Below are 21,057 nucleotides of genomic sequence, written 5' to 3'. Positions count from 1 at the left end.
ACATGAAACTAATCAGATGGCGCTCTGTGGCGCGGCTGAAATATGACCTGCGTCCTGAATCGTGGTGCGGCGAGTCACCGAGAGGCGCTTCTGGTGTGCTTCCAGCTTCATACAGAGTGAACCAAAGCGCATTGGTGCCATTATAATGTATTAAATATATATATATATATATATTTTTTTTTAAATCGCAATTTCTCAATTTGATTCAAAATTAAATCGTCTGAAAACGTAAATTCGAATTAATCGAAAAAAATTTTTGAAAAATCGCCCAGCCTTACATCAACAGATTGCAAATGTCACTACCTTTCATTCAAGACCAGATATCATACATTTCAGACAAATACAGATCAATTTATTCTGCTTTAAGGGTTAAAACAACACATCGATTAACCTGGTTGGTTGAAATAACCACAGCATATGAGGAACATTATGGTTTATTATTTAAAGATACATCTGCCTTAGTTCTAACATTTTAAAAGATTGTCTTTCATTTGTATGCATTAATGTTTCTAGAGATTTTTTGTCTCTACAAAATTGTGCATCTGACAGGATGTGCCCAAAGCACATGACCATGTAGAGGAGTCATTTAAAAGTCTTGTGAGGCGGTTCCTGCTGAAAATCCTGTAAAGCCCCTTTATTAAGTTTAAATCATTTACTAATTTTGCTGAAGGGTACCTGGAACATCTGCGGCCAAAGTATTGGTCAGAATAACTCAAAATCAATTGGTGCTTTGTTATCGTGATGGTTTAAGCCCTTAAGCCTGTTCAATGACTGAGACAATTTGCAGATGCCCAAGATTTCAGATTCAACTCGTGTTGACCACTGCAATATGCCCATGAGTTCCTTCAACGTGTTTATAAAAGAATGATGATTTGCTAAAACTCTCCCCACACTGAGTGCATGTGAATGGTTTCTCTCCAGTGTGGATCATCATGTGATAATTAAAGGATGATGATTGGATGAAACTCTTCCCGCACTGAGTGCATGTGAATGGTTTCTCTCCAGTGTGGATCTTTATGTGTTGATTAAGGTGTGATGAGCAGTTAAAACTTTTTCCACAATGAGTGCATGTGAATGGTTTCTCTCCAGTGTGGACCCTCATGTGTTGATTAAGGGATGATGACTGGATGAAACTCTTCCCGCACTGAGTGCATGTGAATGGTTTCTCTCCAGTGTGGATCTTCATGTGTTGATTAAGGTGTGATGAGCAGTTAAAAGTCTTCCCACACTGAGTGCATGTGAATGGTTTCTCTCCAGTGTGGATCATCATGTGATAATTAAGGTGTGATGATCTGTTGAAACTCTTCCCACACTGAGTGCATGTGAATGGTTTTTCTCCAGTGTGGATCATCATGTGATAATTAAGGTGTGATAATCTGTTGAAACTCTTCCCACACTGAGTGCATGTGAATGGTTTAGCTCCAGTGTGGATCCTCATGTGGTGATTAAGGTTTGATGATTGGTTGAAACCCTTCCCACACTGAGTGCATGTGAATGGTTTCTCTCCAGTGTGGATCATCATGTGATAATTAAGGTGTGATGATCTGTTGAAACTCTTCCCACACTGAGTGCATGTGAATGGTTTAGCTCCAGTGTGGATCATCATGTGGTGATTAAGGTTTGATGATTGGTTGAAACTCTTCCCACATTGAGTGCATGTGAATGGTTTCTCTCCAGTGTGGATCATCATGTGAATCTTAAGTTTGGATTTGCTTGCCAAACTCTTTCCACACTGAGTGCAGGTGAAACGATTCTTGTCTCTCCTTTTTAAAACACCATCAGTCTGTAAATGAGTTTTTTCCTCAATTTTGACATGATGTTTCTCCTCTTTACTCCCCTCATTCTCTTCAATTAGGTCTGAAATAAATAAAACATTAGTTTTCATTAAGTCTTAATACTCTCATCAAAAGCTGAAAAGTGAAAAGACACTGGAAACGTTCGAGGTTACTAAAGTAACCCTTCGTTCCCCGAGGAGGGGAACGGAAGCACTATAAGTGGATTTGATGTTCTAAATCCACGTATGGGAGGATTCGGTTCAGAAGCCGCTCGTCTGAAAGAGTATTGAACGGGCCAATGAAAGCAATGAATTGGCAGCGCAAGCCTGCGCAGGTGTACTGCATAGCCAATTAACTGAGCATATAAGCACACCTGGCGCCAGCAGACGCTATCCTTTTTAAGCTGAAGAGACTTTTAACAGCTAAGGGACAGTCATTATGGCGACGGAGTATAGTGCTTCCGTTCCCCTCCTCGGGGAACGAAGGGTTACTTTAGTAACCTCGAACGTTCCCCTTCGGGGGAAACTCCAGCACTATAAGTGGATTTGATTTTCTAAATCCACGTATGGGAGCCCATTGAAAGCGCCATAATGACTGCACCTTACCAACACCCATCATGAGAGGGCAGTCAGGCAAGGGTGACGCACTTAACCGTGGCGGAAAAGCATATGGGGATCACCAGCGGGGATGGCCATAGCAGGCACCTATACCCAAAACACGGACTGACCAGCGGGCAGACCTACAACGTAGTGGGCCAGCAAGTGACTCCTCCGCTGAGTCACTGCTGGGGGCCTCGGAGGAATCTGCAGGGCTCACCGAATGGGGAACTTTACTGACAGACAGGAGGGTGCACATCTCTCCGTGTTCGGGAAAAAAAGGCACCGCAAGCGTGCTACAACACCTACCGAGTTGTTTCCTCAATCACCAAAGGTCCCTAACACCCTTGAGGAAACCGGCTCCACTCGCAGATTATAAAACCTTGCAAATGTGTTGGGTGTCGCCCAGCCCGCATCTCTACAAATGTCTGTTAAAGAAGCGCCGCGCGCACACGCCCAAGAGGATGCAACGCTCCGAGTGGAGTGCGCACGCACTCCCGGGGGGAATGGCTGACCTCTGCTCAAATAAGCACATGAAATGGCCTCCACAATCCAGTGGGATAAACGTTGTTTAGACACGGCACTTCCCTGCTGCCGTCCGCCATAACACACAAAGAGCTGCTCAGAAGATCTAAAGTTCTGAGTACGGTCCACATAAATGCGCAGGGCATGAACTGGACAAAGTAAGGACAGGGCTGGGTCTGCCTCCTCCGGGGGCAGCGCTTGCAGGGTTACTACCTGATCTCTAAAGGGAGTGGTAGGAACTTTGGGCACATAACCCGGGTGGGGTCTTAGGATAACGTGAGAAAAATCCGGCCCGAATTCCAGGCACGAGTCACTGACCGAAAATGCCTCCAGGTCCCCGACCCTCTTAATGAAGGCCAACGCGACCAGCAGAGCTGTCTTCAGGGACAGAAATCTTAAAGATACTGTATGTAGTTGCTCGAAGGGATCAAATCGCAGGCTCGTGAGAACGAGGGCGAGATCCCAAGAGGGCGTGAGAGGGGGGCGAGTTGGATTAATTCGCCTAGCGCCTCTGAGGAACCGGATGATGAGGTTATGCTTTCCCACGGTGCCGCCAACCACCGCGTCATGATGAGCGGAGATGGCGGCAACGTAAACCTTGAGAGTGGAGGGCGACAGCCTACTGTCCAGCTTCTCTTGAAGGAAAGAGAGCACAACACTGATCTGGCAAGATCAGGGGTCTTCTCAGCGAGAGACACACCACTTCACTTCAGGGCATAGGCGCGCCTCGTGGAGGGGGCTCTAGCCTGAGTGATGGTATCAACCACCGCGGGCGGCAGGTTACCGAAGTCTTCCTCGCGTCTATGGACCACACGTGGAGGTTCCAGAGATCAGGGCGAGGGTGCCAGATGGTGCCTTGTCCCTGAGAAAGTAGGTCCTTTCTCAAAGGTATCTGCCATGGGAGGGCCGTCGCGAGGAGGGAGAGCTCTGATATCCAGGTCTGGTTGGGCCAGAGGGGCGCAACTAACAGAACCTGTTCCTCGTCCTCCCTGACCTTGCACATTAACTGCGCGATCAAGCTCACTGGGGGAAACGCATACTTGCATATGCCCCGAGGCCAGCTGTGGGCCAGTGCATCCGTGCCGAGAGAGCCCTTGGTCAGGGAATAAAACAACTGGCAATGAGCGTTCTCGGGGGAAGCAAACAGATCGATCTGGGCCTCCCCGAATCGCGCACGATGGACGCTCTCGCGAGCGAGGTCATGCCTACAGCGCGCGCGCGCGATCAGTTCTCTCCGCTCGCTCGCTGGTTCTTCTCTCTGCTCGCGCGAAACAGATTTGATTTTTGTCAGTCCTGGGGCGGGACTTGGTGTACTTGTTATCTCTAACGCTATTGGCTACTCTGCCTTTCCGGAAGTTAGCCGGGATTGGACGCAGGTAAGCTAGTTTCCCCGTTAAATAAAAATATATAGGATATCTTATCATAATGTCACAATGTGAAACTAATAGACTCACTTTCTCAGTAATAATAGGTGGAGACTTACTTTCAATAATGAGATATTTCTTGTAATAATTAATCTCATAATAATGCCTATTCTTACCATCATGACCAAGTCATATAATGACATATCAAAATAATGAGATATATTTCTGTAACAAACTTTATTACTTTGGAGAGAAAGAGAGAGTTATACCATGTGGCAAAAGATCTCTCCATTAAACAGAAATTGGGAAAAAAATATACATGGGCTAATAATTCAGGACGAATAATTCAGACTTTAAATGTGTGTTTTGAACCATTTGATGAAGTTTAGCACCTACATTTAAACTAAACTCAAGCCAAATTTATGAACATGAACTCACGTGTTCAAATTTATAAAAATCTTTTTTTTCTTAGACTCATTGTCCTTGACTCATTTTCTTATGAAGAACAAGTCAGAATAAATTGGATGGACAATAGTATACAAAATAGGCTACACATGCATGAAGTGCATAAAGTACAAAGGTTTATAGTAAATATATTGCCATTAGTCATTCCACTAAACAGTTAAAGTCAGAATTATTAGCCCGCCTGAATTATTAGCCCCCTGTTTATTTTTATCCTAATTTTTATTTAATTGAGAGATTTTTTTCAAACATTTCTAAACATAATAGTTTTAATAACTCATTTCTAATAACTGATTTATATTATCTTTGCCATTATGATAGTAAATAATATTTGACTAGATATTCTTCAAGACACTTCTATACAGCTTACAGTGACATTTAAAGGCTTAACTAGATTAATTAGGCAGGTTAGGGTAATTAGGCAAGTTATTGTATAACGATGATTTGTTCTGTAAACTTTTGAAAAAAATAAATAGGTTAAAGAGGCTAATAATATGGACCTTAAAGTGTGTTTTTTAAAAAATTAAAAACTACTTTTATTCTAGATAAAATAAAACAAGAAATAAGTGGGATAATAATTCTGACTTCAACTGCATATGTGACCTTTAAGATGTGGGCATGTTGTATGAAAAAGTGGTATTTGTATGCCTCTGAATTGGAATAATGTAATGGATAGTGAGTAAAGCCAAACGAAGACTGTAGAAATTAAATTGTTGCTCAATAGGTGGCGATAAACACCCATCTGAATGTCTGTCACTGTATTCTTTATGTTTGATTGGGCTAATCATTTTTGATTGAAGTCTTTATATGCAGGTTATTCAATCATTAACTAAAAATGAGATTGAAAAATAAAAATTATATATATATATATATATATATATATATATATATATATATATATATATATATATATATATATTTTTTTTTTTTTTTTTTTTTTTTTCCACTGATCTATATTACAAAAAAATTTAATAATTATAATAATATACAAAGCTGCACTGCACATCTGCATTGTATGGAAAGATCTAAAAACCAAACAAACTCTTCTGAAGACAATATTTCCTAGAAAGATCAACCCCAAGTGTCATAATGAGCTCTGCTGTTGTGGTTAATAATGAAGTAAAATACAACAAACCAGACAAGTGCTGCACGGGACAAATCAAATGGGTTCAGAAAGTCATGTTACAAGAATGCAAGTCATTATTTTAGAAGATTAATTATCATCATTTGACTGTTTCTCGAGATTGAATCCTCATAAAGTTCTCAGAAAGTTTCTTATGATTATGACTTGCAAATTGTATATATATTTAATGGCGTGATCTTTTAACCTGCGTCCAATCCCGGAACTTCCGGAAAGGCAGAGTAGCCAATAGCGTTAGAGATAACAAGTACACCAAGTCCCGCCCCAGGACTGACAAAAATCAAAACTGTTTCGCGCGAGCAGAGAGAAGAACCAGCAAGCGAGAGGAGAGAACTGATCGCGTGCGCGTGCTGTAGGCATGACCTCGCTCACGAGAGCGTCCACCTTGCGCACAGATGATGATGTGCGCGCGCGGGACTTGTTTTCTCGCGCTGGATCAGTTGAGCACACGCATGAAGATCCCCTGTGCGCTCGCGAGCTGTAGTTTTCTCGCGTGTAGACCTGTAATCTGCTCACGGTTCACTTCTCCTCGCGCGCAAACATCACCGCTGCGCTCGATTAATATTGGCATTGATTTGCCGTCATATACAAAAATCTATTTGTAATAAAGTTCACGGCCATTTGGCCGCCGGGAAGAAAGAGGCGGAGAACCGACGCAGGTTTAAATTATTTATTAATAACAGGGACGGCAGCTCCTCATGGAGACTGCCGTCTAAACAAAAACAAATGGATGGCAGCTCCTCATGGAGACTGCAGTCAAACTGAAAGCAAAAGTAACACAATATGCCCGGGCCCGGTCCTCTCTCGCCTTTCTCTGCCATCGTTCCTCCTCTTATAGTCCAGAGCTCCTTATGTGTGATTCAAGGCCGTTGCGCACCACAGGTGCATCCACTTACGCGGCGGCCTCATTCCGTTCCCACGGCTCTCGGCCACACCCCCTCACCACATACTGTAACACGGTTCTTTGTGTGGGAAGAAGACAGGGTCGGTGTTGAGGTAAGTGACAATTTTTATTATTATTTGCAATGTGTCAACGACAGCTCCCAATGTGCTGGTTGTCGCTCGGCTCTCTCTGCCATCGTTCCACCTTTTATAGTCCAGAGCTCCTTCCGTGTGATTCGAGGCCGGGGCGCACCACAGGTGCATCCACTTACGCGGTGACCTCATTCCGTTCCCACGGCTCTCGGCCACGCCCCCTCGCCACTCTATTCAGCAAAAATAGTATTTAAGTAAAGTCTTTTTTTTCTTTCGCTCAGCCGAGCCTTCTGTTGCTGTGTGAAGCAGCCTCCGTCAGTCACCTTTTCTTTCCCCACCCCTTGCTTCTGAATGTCATACATGCGCGCATGCACTGCGGTCTCATGAGGAAACGCAGCTTTTTGACATAAAGGTCTTCTTGTTCCCAAATACAAATACTTTTTTTTAAGTATTTGTTTGAAATAAGTATTTGTAAAACACACCCTATTCGTGCCTTTCCGAATACCGTATTCGGGTTCGGCTCTACCCCTAGGGTGCACGTTATCCATCTGTTATTCATAAATCATTCTCAGTTTATGTTGTTTACGAGGCTTGGATGAAGTGGACAGGTAAGAAGGTCACGTGACATACATTTTGCAATACTTAGGACTACTCTTCTGTATAGTACATTAGGTTAAGGGCGAGCGCCACCCCTTGTACTTTTTGGATAGATAGATAGATAGATAGATAGATAGATAGATAGATAGATAGATAGATAGAGAAAACAGTCAGGACTCGGAAGACTCTTCGCATGTTAATTATATTGTTTACACATAGTTGGTTTGCTAGATGCTTCTGGGGAGTTAGATTTAGTTTGAGTTTTGTTCTTTTCATATCTTTAGCGCCGCCCGCATCCCTTCTGCCAGCTCTGCTGTTTTGTCCCATCTTTGTATTTGTCTCAGTGTTGTATGTATTGTAAATGGTATATATTTGCTTTACTTAATGTTTCTTTATTTTGGACTAATTCGTTGTTTTCGTTCACTTTTGGGAATTGTAAATAAAGTCACATATTTTTGGTATTACTTTGGTTGTCTTGCACTTATTCACTGTTTGTATAAATATATTTTAATTACCTATAAATGTCAAACACCACCATCACCTAGACTAACATCAGAGGTATGTAACTCTGGCCAAAGTATCCAACTGCTGTTTACATTTCAGTGAGGATGAATTATAAATATTTTTTTTGTGGCACACATCTCTGCTACTGACTGATCCTGCAGAGGATTGTGGGTAAATCTCTGCTCAGTTTCTCAGTTTCACTGTTGATCCACGCTCAACCCAGAACCCAGGATAGAGTGGCTCAGTGAATGTGGTCTGGACTGAGTGGATGATGCTCATTGTGTCTCTATAGATGTTGTAGAAGATAAGAGTTCCTGCACTGTGATCCACAAACACTCCTATTCTACTGATCTGCTTTAATGGGAGATCAGTGTATTTGTTATTGTGTATGAAATAGAGTCTGCCATCATAGAAGGTTAAAGTCCAGGACTGAGCATTACGTCCAAACCAATGGTTATTACTGTCTACTTTCCTGTTGATTCTCTTATATGACACTGCTATATCCACATCTCCACTGCAGTCAATCTCCCAGTAACAGCGTCCACACACACTCTCTCTGCTCAACACATAAAAATGATGAATAAATCTGTCTGGATGATCAGGATACGGCTGTTTCTCTCCCACACGGGTCAGCTTTCTGTTCTCCTCAGACAGAATGAGTTCAGGGTGTGCTGTGTTTGGATCCAGTGTGAGGAAACAGGCATCTGAACACAAGAACACACACATTTATAACCACAACAACACTCACTACAGCAGTGTTCATGTGTGTGTGTGTGTGTGTAGACGTACATTTGCGTGGTCCTGCTGAAATCCTCTTCTCTCCTCCATGATCCAGACTGTAAACACACACAGATTGCCCTTCAGTCAGTAACACACTGCACACACGTGAAGTTTCATAAACTAATTTCGAGAGGAGCACGTGATATGATTGTGCACCGCTGGCCACTCATCCTTAATCAGTAATAATCCAATCAGAATGATCCTAGTATAAATGGATCACTTTCTCCTCATTTTCATTTTGGAAGACTGCTTCCTGCTACAAATGCTCCAGCATTTAAACTACGCTTCAGCATCATTCAACCTTCTGGCATGGAAGAACAAACAATCAACAACAACAACAACAACAACTTCTCCAACCAGAACCCCGCTCTCCTCAAAACTCCAGCAGCTGCCTCGCCAGCAATCGAGCCAGAATCCCCGCAAGAAGCCGGCATATCAACTCTTCCATCTTCTACTTCATCTGCTCCTCACTACACAAGCCACAACCTCGTCTAAACTTATGACGCCGGCGATTCAAGCCACTGGAGAGAAGCCGAACTCACAGATCACCTAACGTTAGCGGTCCACTTTCGGTAATGTGCATGCTTTAGAGGGAAGTCTGGCGAGATCAGCGTGAATAGAACGCTTTAAATGAAGAACTCACCTCTCAGCCTCCCGCTGGTCAGCAGATCCATTACATTCCCACAGCCGAAATAGTTCGAAGGCAAATGACAAGGCAATCTAATCCATAAACATATGTCCACAACACCTTCATTCGTCGATATACATCCATGAAAAGGTGCACTGATATCCAAACCAGTTGCTGGTGAGAGTGGAGCCATACTTTCACGCATAAACATTGTAGCGATCTGATCTACAAAATGGCCGCCGGCCTTTGCACTCTGAACTCTTGACCGTGACTCCAAGGAGCCAATAGCTTAAAGGGGAAGTATCACCATCCAATGAGCTTTCCAAAACTGGAGACGGTCCCGCCTTCTCTCCCGACAAATTCATGAATGGACTGCGTGCAGAGACTTTGATTCCGGCCAAATAAGCTTAAGATTTCCAATCATGTTGTGATTACAGACATGTTACTTATCATGGATGGAGTAAAGCCATGATAAACGTTCGAGGTTACTAAAGTAACCCTTCGTTCCCCGAGGAGGGGAACGGAAGCACTATAAGTGGATTTGATTATAAAAATCCACACATTGGGAGGTTCGGGTTCAGAAGCTACTCGTCTGAAAGAGTATTGAACGGGCCAATTAAGAATGAATTGGCAGCGCAAGCCTGCGCAGGTGAGCGGAATAAGCAATCAACTGAGTATATAAGCTCACCTGGCGCCAGCAGACGCTATCCTTTTTAAGCTTTTTAAGAGACTTTTAACAGCTAAGGGAGAGTCATTATGGCGACGGAGTATAGTGCTTCCGTTCCCCTCCTCGGGGAACGAAGGGTTACTTTAGTAACCTCGAACGTTCCCCTTCGGGGGGAACTCCAGCACTATAAGTGGATTTGATTGTTAAAATCCACGCATTGGGAGCCCATTGAAAGCGCCATAATGACTGCACCTTACCAACACCCACCATGAAAGAGCGGTCAGGCAAGCGTGACGCACCCAGATCACGAGAGGCGTGGTCCTCCAACGTGCCCTTGGCCCTAACTTATCCTACTTCAAAAGAAGTTTTACGGAATAGGTATCTTTTTTGGGAGTCGCTAGCGTCTAGATAATTCTAGGAATACACGACAGTACGTTGGGAAGCGTGCCATCCCAGTAGGGAGGACGCTGCGGAGACCATTCGCACCCAATAGGGGGAAACAAATGGAATTACATATGGACTAACCCTGAAAAGGGGGAGTGCGCATAAAAGGTGGTTAGCAGATAGGGAAAGCACGGGTCCGCCCAGGGGGGGAAGTTAACCATGGCGGAAAAAGCATATGGGGATCACCAGCGGGGATCGGCCATAGCAGGCACCTATACCCAAAACGCGGGCTGACCAGCGGGCAGACCTACTACGTAATGGGCCAGCAAGTGACTCCTCCGCTGAGTCAGTGCTGGGGGCCTCCGAGGAATCTGCAGGGCTCACCAAATGGGGAACTTTACTGACAGACAGAAGGGTGCACATCTCTCCGTGTTAGGGAAAAAAGGCACCGCAAGCGTGTACAACACCTACCGAGTTGTTTCCTCAATCACCAAAGGTACCTAACACCCTTGAGGAAACCGGCTCCACTCGCAGATTATAAAATCTTGCAAATGTGTTGGGTGTCGCCCAGCCCGCAGCTCTACAAATGTCTGTTAAAGAAGCGCTACGCGCACACGCCCAAGAGGATGCAACGCTCCGAGTGGAGTGCGCATGCACTCCTGGGGGGCGCGGCTGGCCTCTGCTCAAATAAGCACATGAAATGGCCTCCACAATCCAGTGGGATAAACGTTGTTTAGACACTGCACTTCCCTGCTGCCGTCCGCCATAACAGACAAAGAGCTGCTCAGAAGATCTAAAGTTCTGAGTACGGTCCACATAAATGCGCAGAGCGCGAACTGGACAAAGTAAGGACAGGGCTGGGTCTGCCTCCTCCGGGGGCAGCGCTTGCAGGGTTACTACCTGATCTCTAAAAGGAGTGGTAGGAACTTTGGGCACATAACCCGGGCGGGGTCTCAGAATAACGTGAGAAAATCCCGGCCCGAATTCCAGGCACGAGTCACTGACCGAAAATGCCTCCAGGTCCCCGACCCTCTTAATGGAGGCCAACGCGACCAGCAGAGCTGTCTTCAGGGACAGAAATCTTAAAGATACTGTATCAAGTGGCTCGAAGGGATCAAATCGCAGGCTCGTGAGAACGAGGGCGAGATCCCAAGAGGGCGTGAGAGGGGGGCAAGTTGGATTAATTCGCCTAGCGCCTCTGAGGAACCGGATGATGAGGTTATGCTTTCCCACGGTGCCGCCAGTCACCGCGTCATGGTGAGCGGAGATGGCAGCAACGTAAACCTTGAGAGTGGAGGGCGACAGCCTGCTGTCCAGCTTCTCTTGAAGGAAAGAGAGCACAACACTGATCTGGCAAGATCGGGGGTCTTCTCTGCAAGAGACACACCACTCAGTGAATAGACTCCACTTCAGGGCGTAGGCGCGCCTCGTGGAGGGGGCTCTAGCCTGAGTGATGGTTTCAACCACCGCGGGCGGCAGGTTACCTAAGTCTTCCTCGCGTCTATGGACCACACGTGGAGGTTCCAGAGATCGGGACGAGGGTGCCAGACGGTGCCTTGTCCCTGAGAAAGTAGGTCCTCTCTCAAGGGATCTGCCAAGGGAGGGCCGTCGCGAGGAGGGAGAGCTCTGATATCCAGGTTCGGTTGGGCCAGAGGGGCGCAACTAACAAAACCTGCTCCTCGTCCTCCCTGACCTTGCACATTAACTGCGCGAGCAGGCTCACTGGGGGAAACGCATACTTGCGTACACCCCGAGGCCAGCTGTGGGCCAGTGCATCCGTGCCGAGAGAGCACTCGGTCAGGGAATAAAACAACTGGCAATGAGCGTTCTCGGGGGAAGCAAACAGATCGATCTGGGCCTCCCCGAATCGCGCCCATATCAGCTGAACAGACTCGGGGTGGAGTCTCCATTCTCCAGAGTGAATCTGCTGCCGTGAGCACATCGGCTGCACGGTTGAGCATACCTGGGATGTGAATGGCGCGCAGCGACTTCAGCCGCGGGTGACTCCAGAGGAGCAGACGGCGGGCGAGCTGAGACATGCGGCGAGAGCGCATACCCCCCATGCAGTTGATATACGCTGCCGCCGCCGTACTGTCCGTCCTGACCAGCACGTGTTGCTGCCCCAGCGCCAGAGAAAAACGGCGGAGAGCAAGGAACACTGCCAACAGCTCTAGGCGATTGATGTGCCAATGCAGCTGGGCACCTACCCACAGGCCCGCAGCTGCATGCCCGCGACACACGGCTCCCCAGCCTGTGCTGGAAGCATCTGTCGAAACAACAACATGACTGGACGCCTGTCCCAGAGGCACACCGGCCTGCAGGAACGAGGGGTCGTTCCAGAGGGTGCGGCGACACATCGCAGTAACAGAGACTCGGTGTGTGCCCGCATGCCACTCGGAACTCGATCTTGAAGCCAGTGCTGAAGTGGTCTCATATGGAGCAATCCGAGCGGCATGACGGCCGCAGCGGAAGCCATATGCCCCAGGAGCCTCTGAAAATATTTCAGTGGGACCACTAACTTGCTGTCGAGCTCCCTCAGACAGTTCAGCAGCAGGCGAGCGCGCACTCCGGAGAGGCGCGCTACCATGGTGACCGAGTCCAGCTCCATCCCGAGAAAAGAGATCCTCTGCACCGGGGCGAGTTTGCTCTTTTCCCAGTTGACCTGCAACCCCAATAGGTGGAGATGCAGGAGCACCTCGTCTCTGTGCGCAGTCAATTGCTCCCGAGAGTAGGCTAAAATCAGCCAGTCGTCGAGATAATTGAGTACGCGGATGCCCGCAAGCCGCAGAGGCGCTAGGGCACCCTCCGCGAGTTTGGTGAAGACCGGCGGAGACAGAGAGAGCCCGAAGGGGAGGACCTTGTACTGCCATGCTCGACCTTCGAACGCAAACCGCAGAAACTGACGGTGGCGTGGAAGAATGGAGACATGAAAATACGCGTCCTTCAGGTCTATGGCTGCAAACCAATCCTGAGGACGAACGCATCGGAGGATGCGCCTCTGCGTAAGCATTCTGAACGACAGCTTGTGAAGGCAGCGATTCAAAACGCGCAGATCTAGGATTGGCCGTGACCCACCGCTCTTTTTGGGTACGATGAAGTACGGGCTGTAAAACCCGCTCTCCATCTCGGCTGGAGGTACCGGCTCGATTGCACCCTTTGCCAGGAGGGCAGCAATCTCCTCTCGCAAGACAGGGGCGGACAGGGGATTGACCCTGGTGAAATACACGCCCGTAAACCTGGGAGGCCGTTTGGAGAACTGTAGTTCGTAGCCGAGTCTGATCGTGCGTATGAGCCACCGCGAGGGGCTGGCCCGCGCTAACCAGGCAGGCAGAGCCCTCGTTAATGACGTCATCGCAGCAATCGTTGACGTACCCGCGGAGGGGCAGCGAGGAGCGGGTGTGCTGATCCGGGGAGCGCGAGGGTCCCACAGAAGAGCTGGAGGAGAGCGTTTCGCTCTGGCTCCGCACCCTGACTCCTACGCGGAGCGGGTGTGCTGATCCGGGGAGCGCGAGGGTCCCACAGAAGAGCTGGAGGAGAGCGATTCGCTCTGGCTCCGCACCCTGACCAAGGGGGGGCTTGGGGGCTGGGAGAAGGGAGACCTTCCCCCCAGCGCCCGTGAGCCGCTGGCGGAGCATGCAGACCTTGCGAGCTGAGAGGCGGCGCGTCGCAGGCTGGCAGGGCCTGCAGTGCCCGTGAGCCACTGGCGGAGTGCACCGAACCTACGAGCTAGAGAGCTGAGCTCAAACTGGCAGATTTCGGGCTGTCACCTCCGGAGAAGTGAAAAAGTGCCCTTTCATTTCATGGCAGTAAAAAGTGCCGTTGGAAATGGCGCCCCGCCCTCCAGCGGGGAAAGAGCAAGTTCCCTCCTCTCCAGATGACCTGTCCCAGGGACGCTTCGCGGTCCGTTTGCCAGACTTAGCGGCGTTCTGGGCAGGGGGAGTGGCCTGCTTCCGAGGTGCTCGACGCGCTCGCTTCGCCAGAGGCGAGTGCGGGGGCGGTGCAGCTCTCGTAGGCGGGCGCCTTCGGCGAGGAGCAGGTATGGATGGCACGGCGGGCGGAGCGGGCTTACGGGGCCGCCGATTAGACATCACCCATCGGACTGCTCTCTCACTGCCTCGAATTCCTGGGTGAATTCGCAGACTGTGTCGCCGACCAGCTTGGGATATGGGCGAGTCAAGAAAGCAGACTTTGTCAACTTCGCGCATATCAACCAAGTTTTGTTAGAGGTGGGGCTTCTGGACCACTAGTGTGGACATCGTCCTCCCCAGAGCACACGCAGCGGACTTAGTAGTCCGAAGAACTTAGTCGGCTGCGGTGCGAAGCTCATAAGCCTGGGTTGGACCCACCCTCGTGCAGCTCGGCCATGCAGGCATGCAAGGCGGATGCAGCCTGGTCCGTAGCTTTGTAAGCTCTAGCTCCGAGGGAGCCGAAAACTCACAGGCTTTGGATGGGAGACGAAGCAGACCCCGCCAAGAAGAGGCGCTGCGCGGATTAACCGCCATCGCACACTCAACCTGAGGAATCGCCACATACCCCCTGGCTGCTCCACCACCAAGAGTGGTGAGGGTGGAGGGACACGCAGCACAAGCAGAAAAAAGGTGCTCTTTAAGACCGCGTGAGCCTACTGTGCGTCGCCGGGAAGAAGGGAACGCCCCTCTAGTCGGTCCGGCCGCGGAGCTGGGGGATAAACCATCTCCAACCCACGGCCGAAGCAGCCCGGGAAAGCACAGCTAACACGTCCGTTTCAGTATCCGTTTTGACAGCGCTCACCTGCCCGAAGGGGGCGAGCGGGTCCGGATCATCGTCGGACAATGAAAGCCCACCCTCCGATGCCGCGGAGGACATTTGATCTCCGGTGACAGCGAGCGTGAGAGCTACCATCTGATTAGACGGATCACTCCCAGCGCCCGAAGCTTGAATGGAGCGCTTGGAGGAGCGAGAGGTCCGCGAGCCCTTAGGCGGCGAATTATCTCTCGCTGGAACCCTCAGATCTGCCCGAGCGCCCGCTGCAGAACAGGAGGCGACTGGGGTGGCTCGCTCTCTCACGAGAGTTTGCCGCGATCTCAACTGCGCGACGGTCATGGCATCGTAGTGACGTCATGAACCGCCCCCGAGCACCACATTAACATGCTGGACCCCCAAACATGTAATGCAGTGATCGTGCCCATCATCAGGAGCCAGGAAACCCCCGCAACCAGAAACGCACAGTCGGAGCGCCTTCCTGAAAAGGACGTGCTGCACGACTGTGTTGCTCTTTTAGGATGCTTTGCAACAATACGCACCGCTCTGGAGGACCGGACCCAAAGGGACGCCAGGCAAGGGAGAAACCCAGCTCGACCATCTGCCGCTGCATGGACTCGCTCTGGACTGGGAGACACTCGTTCGCTCGAAGTGGCTGTAGACAGCAGTTGGAACCCTCATGAAGCTCGATCAGAAAAGTCTCTGAAGCAAAAAGGATAGCGTCTGCTGGCGCCAGGTGAGCTTATATACTCAGTTGATTGCTTATGCCGCTCACCTGCGCAGGCTTGCGCTGCCAATTCATTCTTAATTGGCCCGTTCAATACTCTTTCAGACGAGTAGCTTCTGAACCGAACCTCCCAATGCGTGGATTTTAACAATCAAATCCACTTATAGTGCTGGAGTTCCCCCCGAAGGGGAATATTACATTCACACTGTTCCTATTAAGTGGCAACATCGTTTTTAAGTTTGATGTAGGCAGTTGATATATTTACATTTTATTAATAATTATATATATATATATATATATATATATATATATATATATATATATATATATATTTATAAATAATAATAAATAAATAAATAAAAATAAATAAATAAATAAATAAATAAACAAAAAATTATGAAATGAGTATTACCCAGCAAGTGATAGACAACCTACACATCAAGCAGTAACTCTTTTGTATCACGCCAATTGTGACTCTCATATCAATACACCTGAACGTCAGTCAGTTTATAATGACAGTAAGAAAACAATTTCCTGCTTGACTGCAACAAATAAAAGGAGGACATTTCTGGCCATGGAGTAGCCTTTCATAATTATACTTTGTGTTAAATACATTCGACTTTTAAAAACTTCTATATCAGTGAGGGGTTTAAACTCCACTCCATCATCATCTCACCAGCTCTCCAAGAGGTTTCCAGGACTTCCAGCATAGAAACGCCCCATACGCTCAGTTCTCCTTCTAATTACCACCCTGCAGGAGGACAAATGCCCACTTCTACAACCATGGCACATTGTGACATTAAGTATTGGAACATGCATTAACAAAGGCGCTTCTATTCACAATCATCCATACACTTATGAAGACTCCTCCCACAAATATCAGCCAATACAATTAATCATGTCTGCTGTACACGTGCCATGTTGCTAAGATTTCATTTCTAATTCTCTCTTGTTTTCCATTTTAGAGTTCAAGACTGCCAGCTCCTGAAACTGCCCTCATTCAACCCATCACACTCTTCATCCATTCCTAATGCATTTACACTCTTCGCAAAGATACTTTCTGCTCATACAGCCCACACCCTTGATACCATATTCACACCCCCCCCCCCCATTTACTCTTCATATCACTATTGACAATATTTAGCACTCATAACGCTCCAATGCTGACTATCATTTGTACTTCCGCTATAGCAGAGTCGCTCCGCCGAGCCTTATTCTCCCCCTGCATACCCCCCCCCCCCCCCTCTTCTTCCCATTTATAGATGACACAACCGCCCTGTCACACGATTCTGATTTAGAGATGCTTATAGCAGTTCTTTGCTCCACAGGTATCCCCCAGATCAACTCCCAGTCACTCTTACACAGGGTGTCTCCGGAGTATCAGAAGGTGTTGGGGGCTGATAAGTCAATATAGAGGAGTTTGAGGGCTTAAAGTATTAGAAAGTCTTAAATTCCTTTACAAGGTAATACATTTATTGTTGTACAAGGTATCATCGTATGCTAAAGTTTAACTGTATTCAAGCCGTGAATATCAGGACACTAGGTAGTTACGTGATCAGTAATATTCTAAGGTTTGACAGCTTGCCGCTTGTTTACTGCAACACTATCAGTCTGCAGCTCTATAGGTGACAACCTGTCGAATCGGCTAGATTTTAATATACATGTGTCTGTATTCGAATGTTTAGTTGGATTCATTTGTTACATTTTAATATTTAGTAAATATTCCGTAAGATAAATCTCGCCAGCTTTTTTGATTGAAAATGGTGATAAGGTCTTTAAATGTGTGGGAAAAGTAATAAAGGTGTTGAATTACTTCTCTTATTCCTGTATACTATGTTTCAGAATATGAGCAGCCATCACAGAAATACAAAGGGCAGCAACAAATCCAGATCCTAGGAAGGTGGTCACCTGATGCCTTCAAGACATGCATCCTAGCCACTGGCCCCCCAAAGAAGCCCAGATGGCTCTTGTCAGCCATAATCCCACATCCACTTAAGGGCGAGGGCATGACCCAGCCACCTTACCTTCTCCTTTTTCTTCCTTCTAGCCTAAGTAACACTCAGTTTCCTCCCCCAGCCACATAGGTAATTGGAGTTTCATCCAAGCCCCCCGTCACCCCGCCACCCTGGCCGTTTCCGCTGGAGTCTTCACAGCCCCCTCCCATTTCCCGACTCCTGCCGGACCCCGCCCCCCTAAAGCTCTGACTTCCGCAGAAGTGTTACCCCGAGCTACGACCCCCGCAGGGGTCGTCTCACCGTCCCTTCCAGGCCTTAGCAATCTTTATTTATATATATATATATATATCTATATACACCTGTACATAGATATATATCTATAATAGCGCTGTCACTCCCCCGCTCCATCTTCTCGTTAGGAGGCGTTATCTCATAACGGAGTGTTCCTCGAGCACCTAACTCATCCCGTCACCCTCTAACAGGAGTCTTCACTGTCCAAATCCCCTTTCCCAGACTCCTGCTAGAGTAGGCCAGCTTGCCCTGTTCCCCAGGCGCCGACCCCCGCAGGGGTCAGTCACTGCCCCCCCCCAGGCCACTGAAACTCATTATATATGTATATCTATGGACTTTCGTTTATAGATATATATTTATATAGAGCGCTGTCACTCCCCGCTCTATCTCCAGTCGGAGTGTTCCACGAGCATCGACTCCAGCAAGAGTCTGGCAAAACTTGCCACTCACCCTCTAGCAGAAATCTCCACCGCCCAAATCACACTTCACGATTTCTGCTAGAGATGGCAAAATAAAATAAAATAAAAAATTGCTGCACCCAACTCCCGCAGCGCCCATTCTGACTCACAGAAGTCTCCTGATCACCCCCTCCAGGCCTTAGATTACCCCATTTTATATATATATATATATATATATATATATATATATATATATACTCTCTCATATATACATAAATATTTATATATAGCGCTGCCACTTCCCTGCTCTATCTCTGTTTGGAGTGTTCCTTGAGCATATTTTTGACTCTTAATGAGCCAACCCCGCCCACCCCTTATGGCCCCCCTTTACTAGTCTCCACCCAACCCCCTCTGGCTTCCACAGGAGTCAGTTTCAAACTTTGCTCCAACTGGAGCCCCCTACTCTTTCTTCATTCCTTAATTACTATATCCAGCAGCCGGATATAGTAAAAACTTTCTAGCTTTTTGGGGGAAATTCTTTGAAATACTCGGCTGCTGTCCCGAGCTAGATGCATTTTTTGGGGAGCGATCGAGACCTACCTGATCTCGGTTCTCCTGATATGCTTCTAGACCGGGCGGGAGCCCTGGGCTCAAATATCTCAGAGCTCAGGGTTCTCTCCCGGGACAGCATGCCAAACCTGCTATAAGTGCCAAGCATATCTAAGTGGGAACTCTTGAAGTGAAGTTTCATAAACTAATTTCGAGAGGAGCACGTGATATGATTGTGCACCGCTGGCCACTCATCCGTAATCAGTAATAATCCAATCAGAATGATCCTAGCTTAGTATAAATGGATCACTTTCTCCTCATTGCACTATCTTCATTTTGGAAGAATCCCCCCTGCCACCCCATCTCCTCCTTTTTCTCCCCTTCTAAAGGGGGAGCGATTGAGACCTACCTGATCTCGGTTCTCCTGATATGCTTCTAGTCCGGGCGGGAACCCTGGGCTCAAATATCTCCGAGCTCAGGGTTCTCTCCCGGGACAGCATGCCAAACCTGCTATAAGTGGCAAGCATATATAAGTGGGAACTCTTGAATTTATTTTCAGCAGATCTGCAGTCAGAATTAAACACATCAAACATCACTCATCATGTTCACTTTTTTAATTCATTCATGTTTACATTAGAGGCCTGTTAAATGCTGATTAGCTGCATAGATTCTGATTAGCTGATTAATGCTGTATATTCATATTTTATGAACTGCATTTGCAAAAGACATTAAATAAATGCATTTTTTTCATTAAAATTCACGCAAAGTCTTTGTTTTGTTGCTATTTAATGTGTGGAAAACGAAAGAGACTAAGGGCCCTATCATACACCCGGCACAATGTGGCGCAAGGCGCAGCGCAATACTTGTTTGATAGTTTCAGCTTGGCGCAAGAGTCGTTTTGAGGCATTGCGATACGCTGTTTAAATAGCAAATGCATTAGCGCCCATTTGTGCGCCCATAGGCGTTCTGGTCTAAAAAGGAAGGCGTTCTGAGGCGCACTGCTGGCGCGTTGCTATTTTGAGAAACTATAATAAGATTTTTCATTAGACCAAAACAAACCTGGTCAAAACTCCGGCGCAGAGTACGCACTGCTTAATATGCACAAGAGAGCAATAGGCAAATATCTTTACATATGAAAAAATTTAAATATTAAGGATATATATAGGATATAATAAGAATAGATATAGGATATAAATATAAAGGATTAAAATATTACAAAACATTATTTTCTAGCCTACTGTAACGAGGAGACTGACACGGAGGGATCCATTATGAAGTATTTATTAATCACACTCTTACTCAAACATTCACTACGCACAAAGGTGCAAACACACATCCACAGTAGCAGCAATGGTATCAAGGCTGGCGGCAGACAGACACAGAGTGATTTACCAGGCATGGGTCAAAGGCAGGCGGTGTGATTCAGAGTCTGTGTATCAGGCTTGGGTCGAGGGCAGGCAGCGAGTATCAGAGTCTGTGTAACAGGCTTGGGTCGTGGGCAGGCAGAAAGCAAAGCAGAGTCAGAAACGGGCTGGAGTAATGCACAGGAGTTCAGGCAGGATATAACGCTCAGTAATGCTGGCCGGGGCTGAAACAAGACTTCGCCCTGAATGACTGTTTGAGTGCGGCTTATAAAGGGTACGTGGGTCTTTAACTGAAATGGGAATCAGGTGTGCACGATCAGTGTAAGTGGATGATGTAATGCTAGAAGTCCGGAGATGGCGGCCTCTGCTGGCCAGCGAGGGGAATGACTTGGACCGAGTCGGTGACACCTACATAAATATGAAAAATCACTGCTTTTATGTCTTCATCATCTCGGGAGGCTTTTTCAGTTCATGAGGCATGAGATTTAGCCTGTGAAATGTGACTTTTGACTTCTGCTTTTTGATTTCTTTGTGTGTGAATGTTTAGCAGTAGCAGGCATTATAAGAGAAGAAGAATCATAACTGCATGTTCTCTGTTTGTGCAGCACTTGAATAAATAAGACAGCTGAACCTGC

General features: G+C 47.2%; 2 protein-coding genes and 1 long non-coding RNA gene across 3 annotated transcripts in view; 1 reads left to right on the top strand and 2 right to left on the bottom strand.

Annotated features, from left to right (window-relative positions):
* The window catches only part of LOC101884316 (uncharacterized), an 82,250-nt gene that overhangs the window by 23,163 nt on the left and 38,030 nt on the right, over positions 1–21,057 (top strand). The window lies entirely within an intron of this gene.
* The window catches only part of LOC137490929 (uncharacterized), a 111,554-nt gene continuing 90,827 nt past the window's right edge, over positions 331–21,057 (bottom strand). Inside the window, exon 3 of the mRNA XM_088650533.1 lies at positions 331–1,857. Within this exon, the coding sequence (XP_088506659.1) occupies positions 806–1,857 (1,052 nt within the window). The 3' untranslated portion in view covers positions 331–805. The remainder of the gene's footprint in view (positions 1,858–21,057) is intronic.
* The window catches only part of LOC137491177 (protein NLRC3-like), a 58,046-nt gene continuing 44,905 nt past the window's right edge, over positions 7,917–21,057 (bottom strand). Inside the window, exons 8-9 of the mRNA XM_087248519.2 lie at positions 8,729–8,775; positions 7,917–8,643 (exon numbers count right to left, since the gene is read on the bottom strand). Of these exons, the coding sequence (XP_087104645.2) occupies positions 8,123–8,643; positions 8,729–8,775 (568 nt within the window). The 3' untranslated portion in view covers positions 7,917–8,122. The remainder of the gene's footprint in view (positions 8,644–8,728; positions 8,776–21,057) is intronic.

This window comes from Danio rerio, chromosome 4, assembly GCF_052040795.2.
Source record: "Danio rerio strain M-AB ecotype USA chromosome 4, GRCz13ab, whole genome shotgun sequence".
In the NCBI taxonomy this organism is placed as follows: Eukaryota; Metazoa; Chordata; class Actinopteri; order Cypriniformes; family Danionidae; genus Danio; species Danio rerio.
The sequence above is the reverse complement of the archived record's forward strand: the minus strand, read 5'-3'. Positions and strand labels throughout refer to the sequence as shown.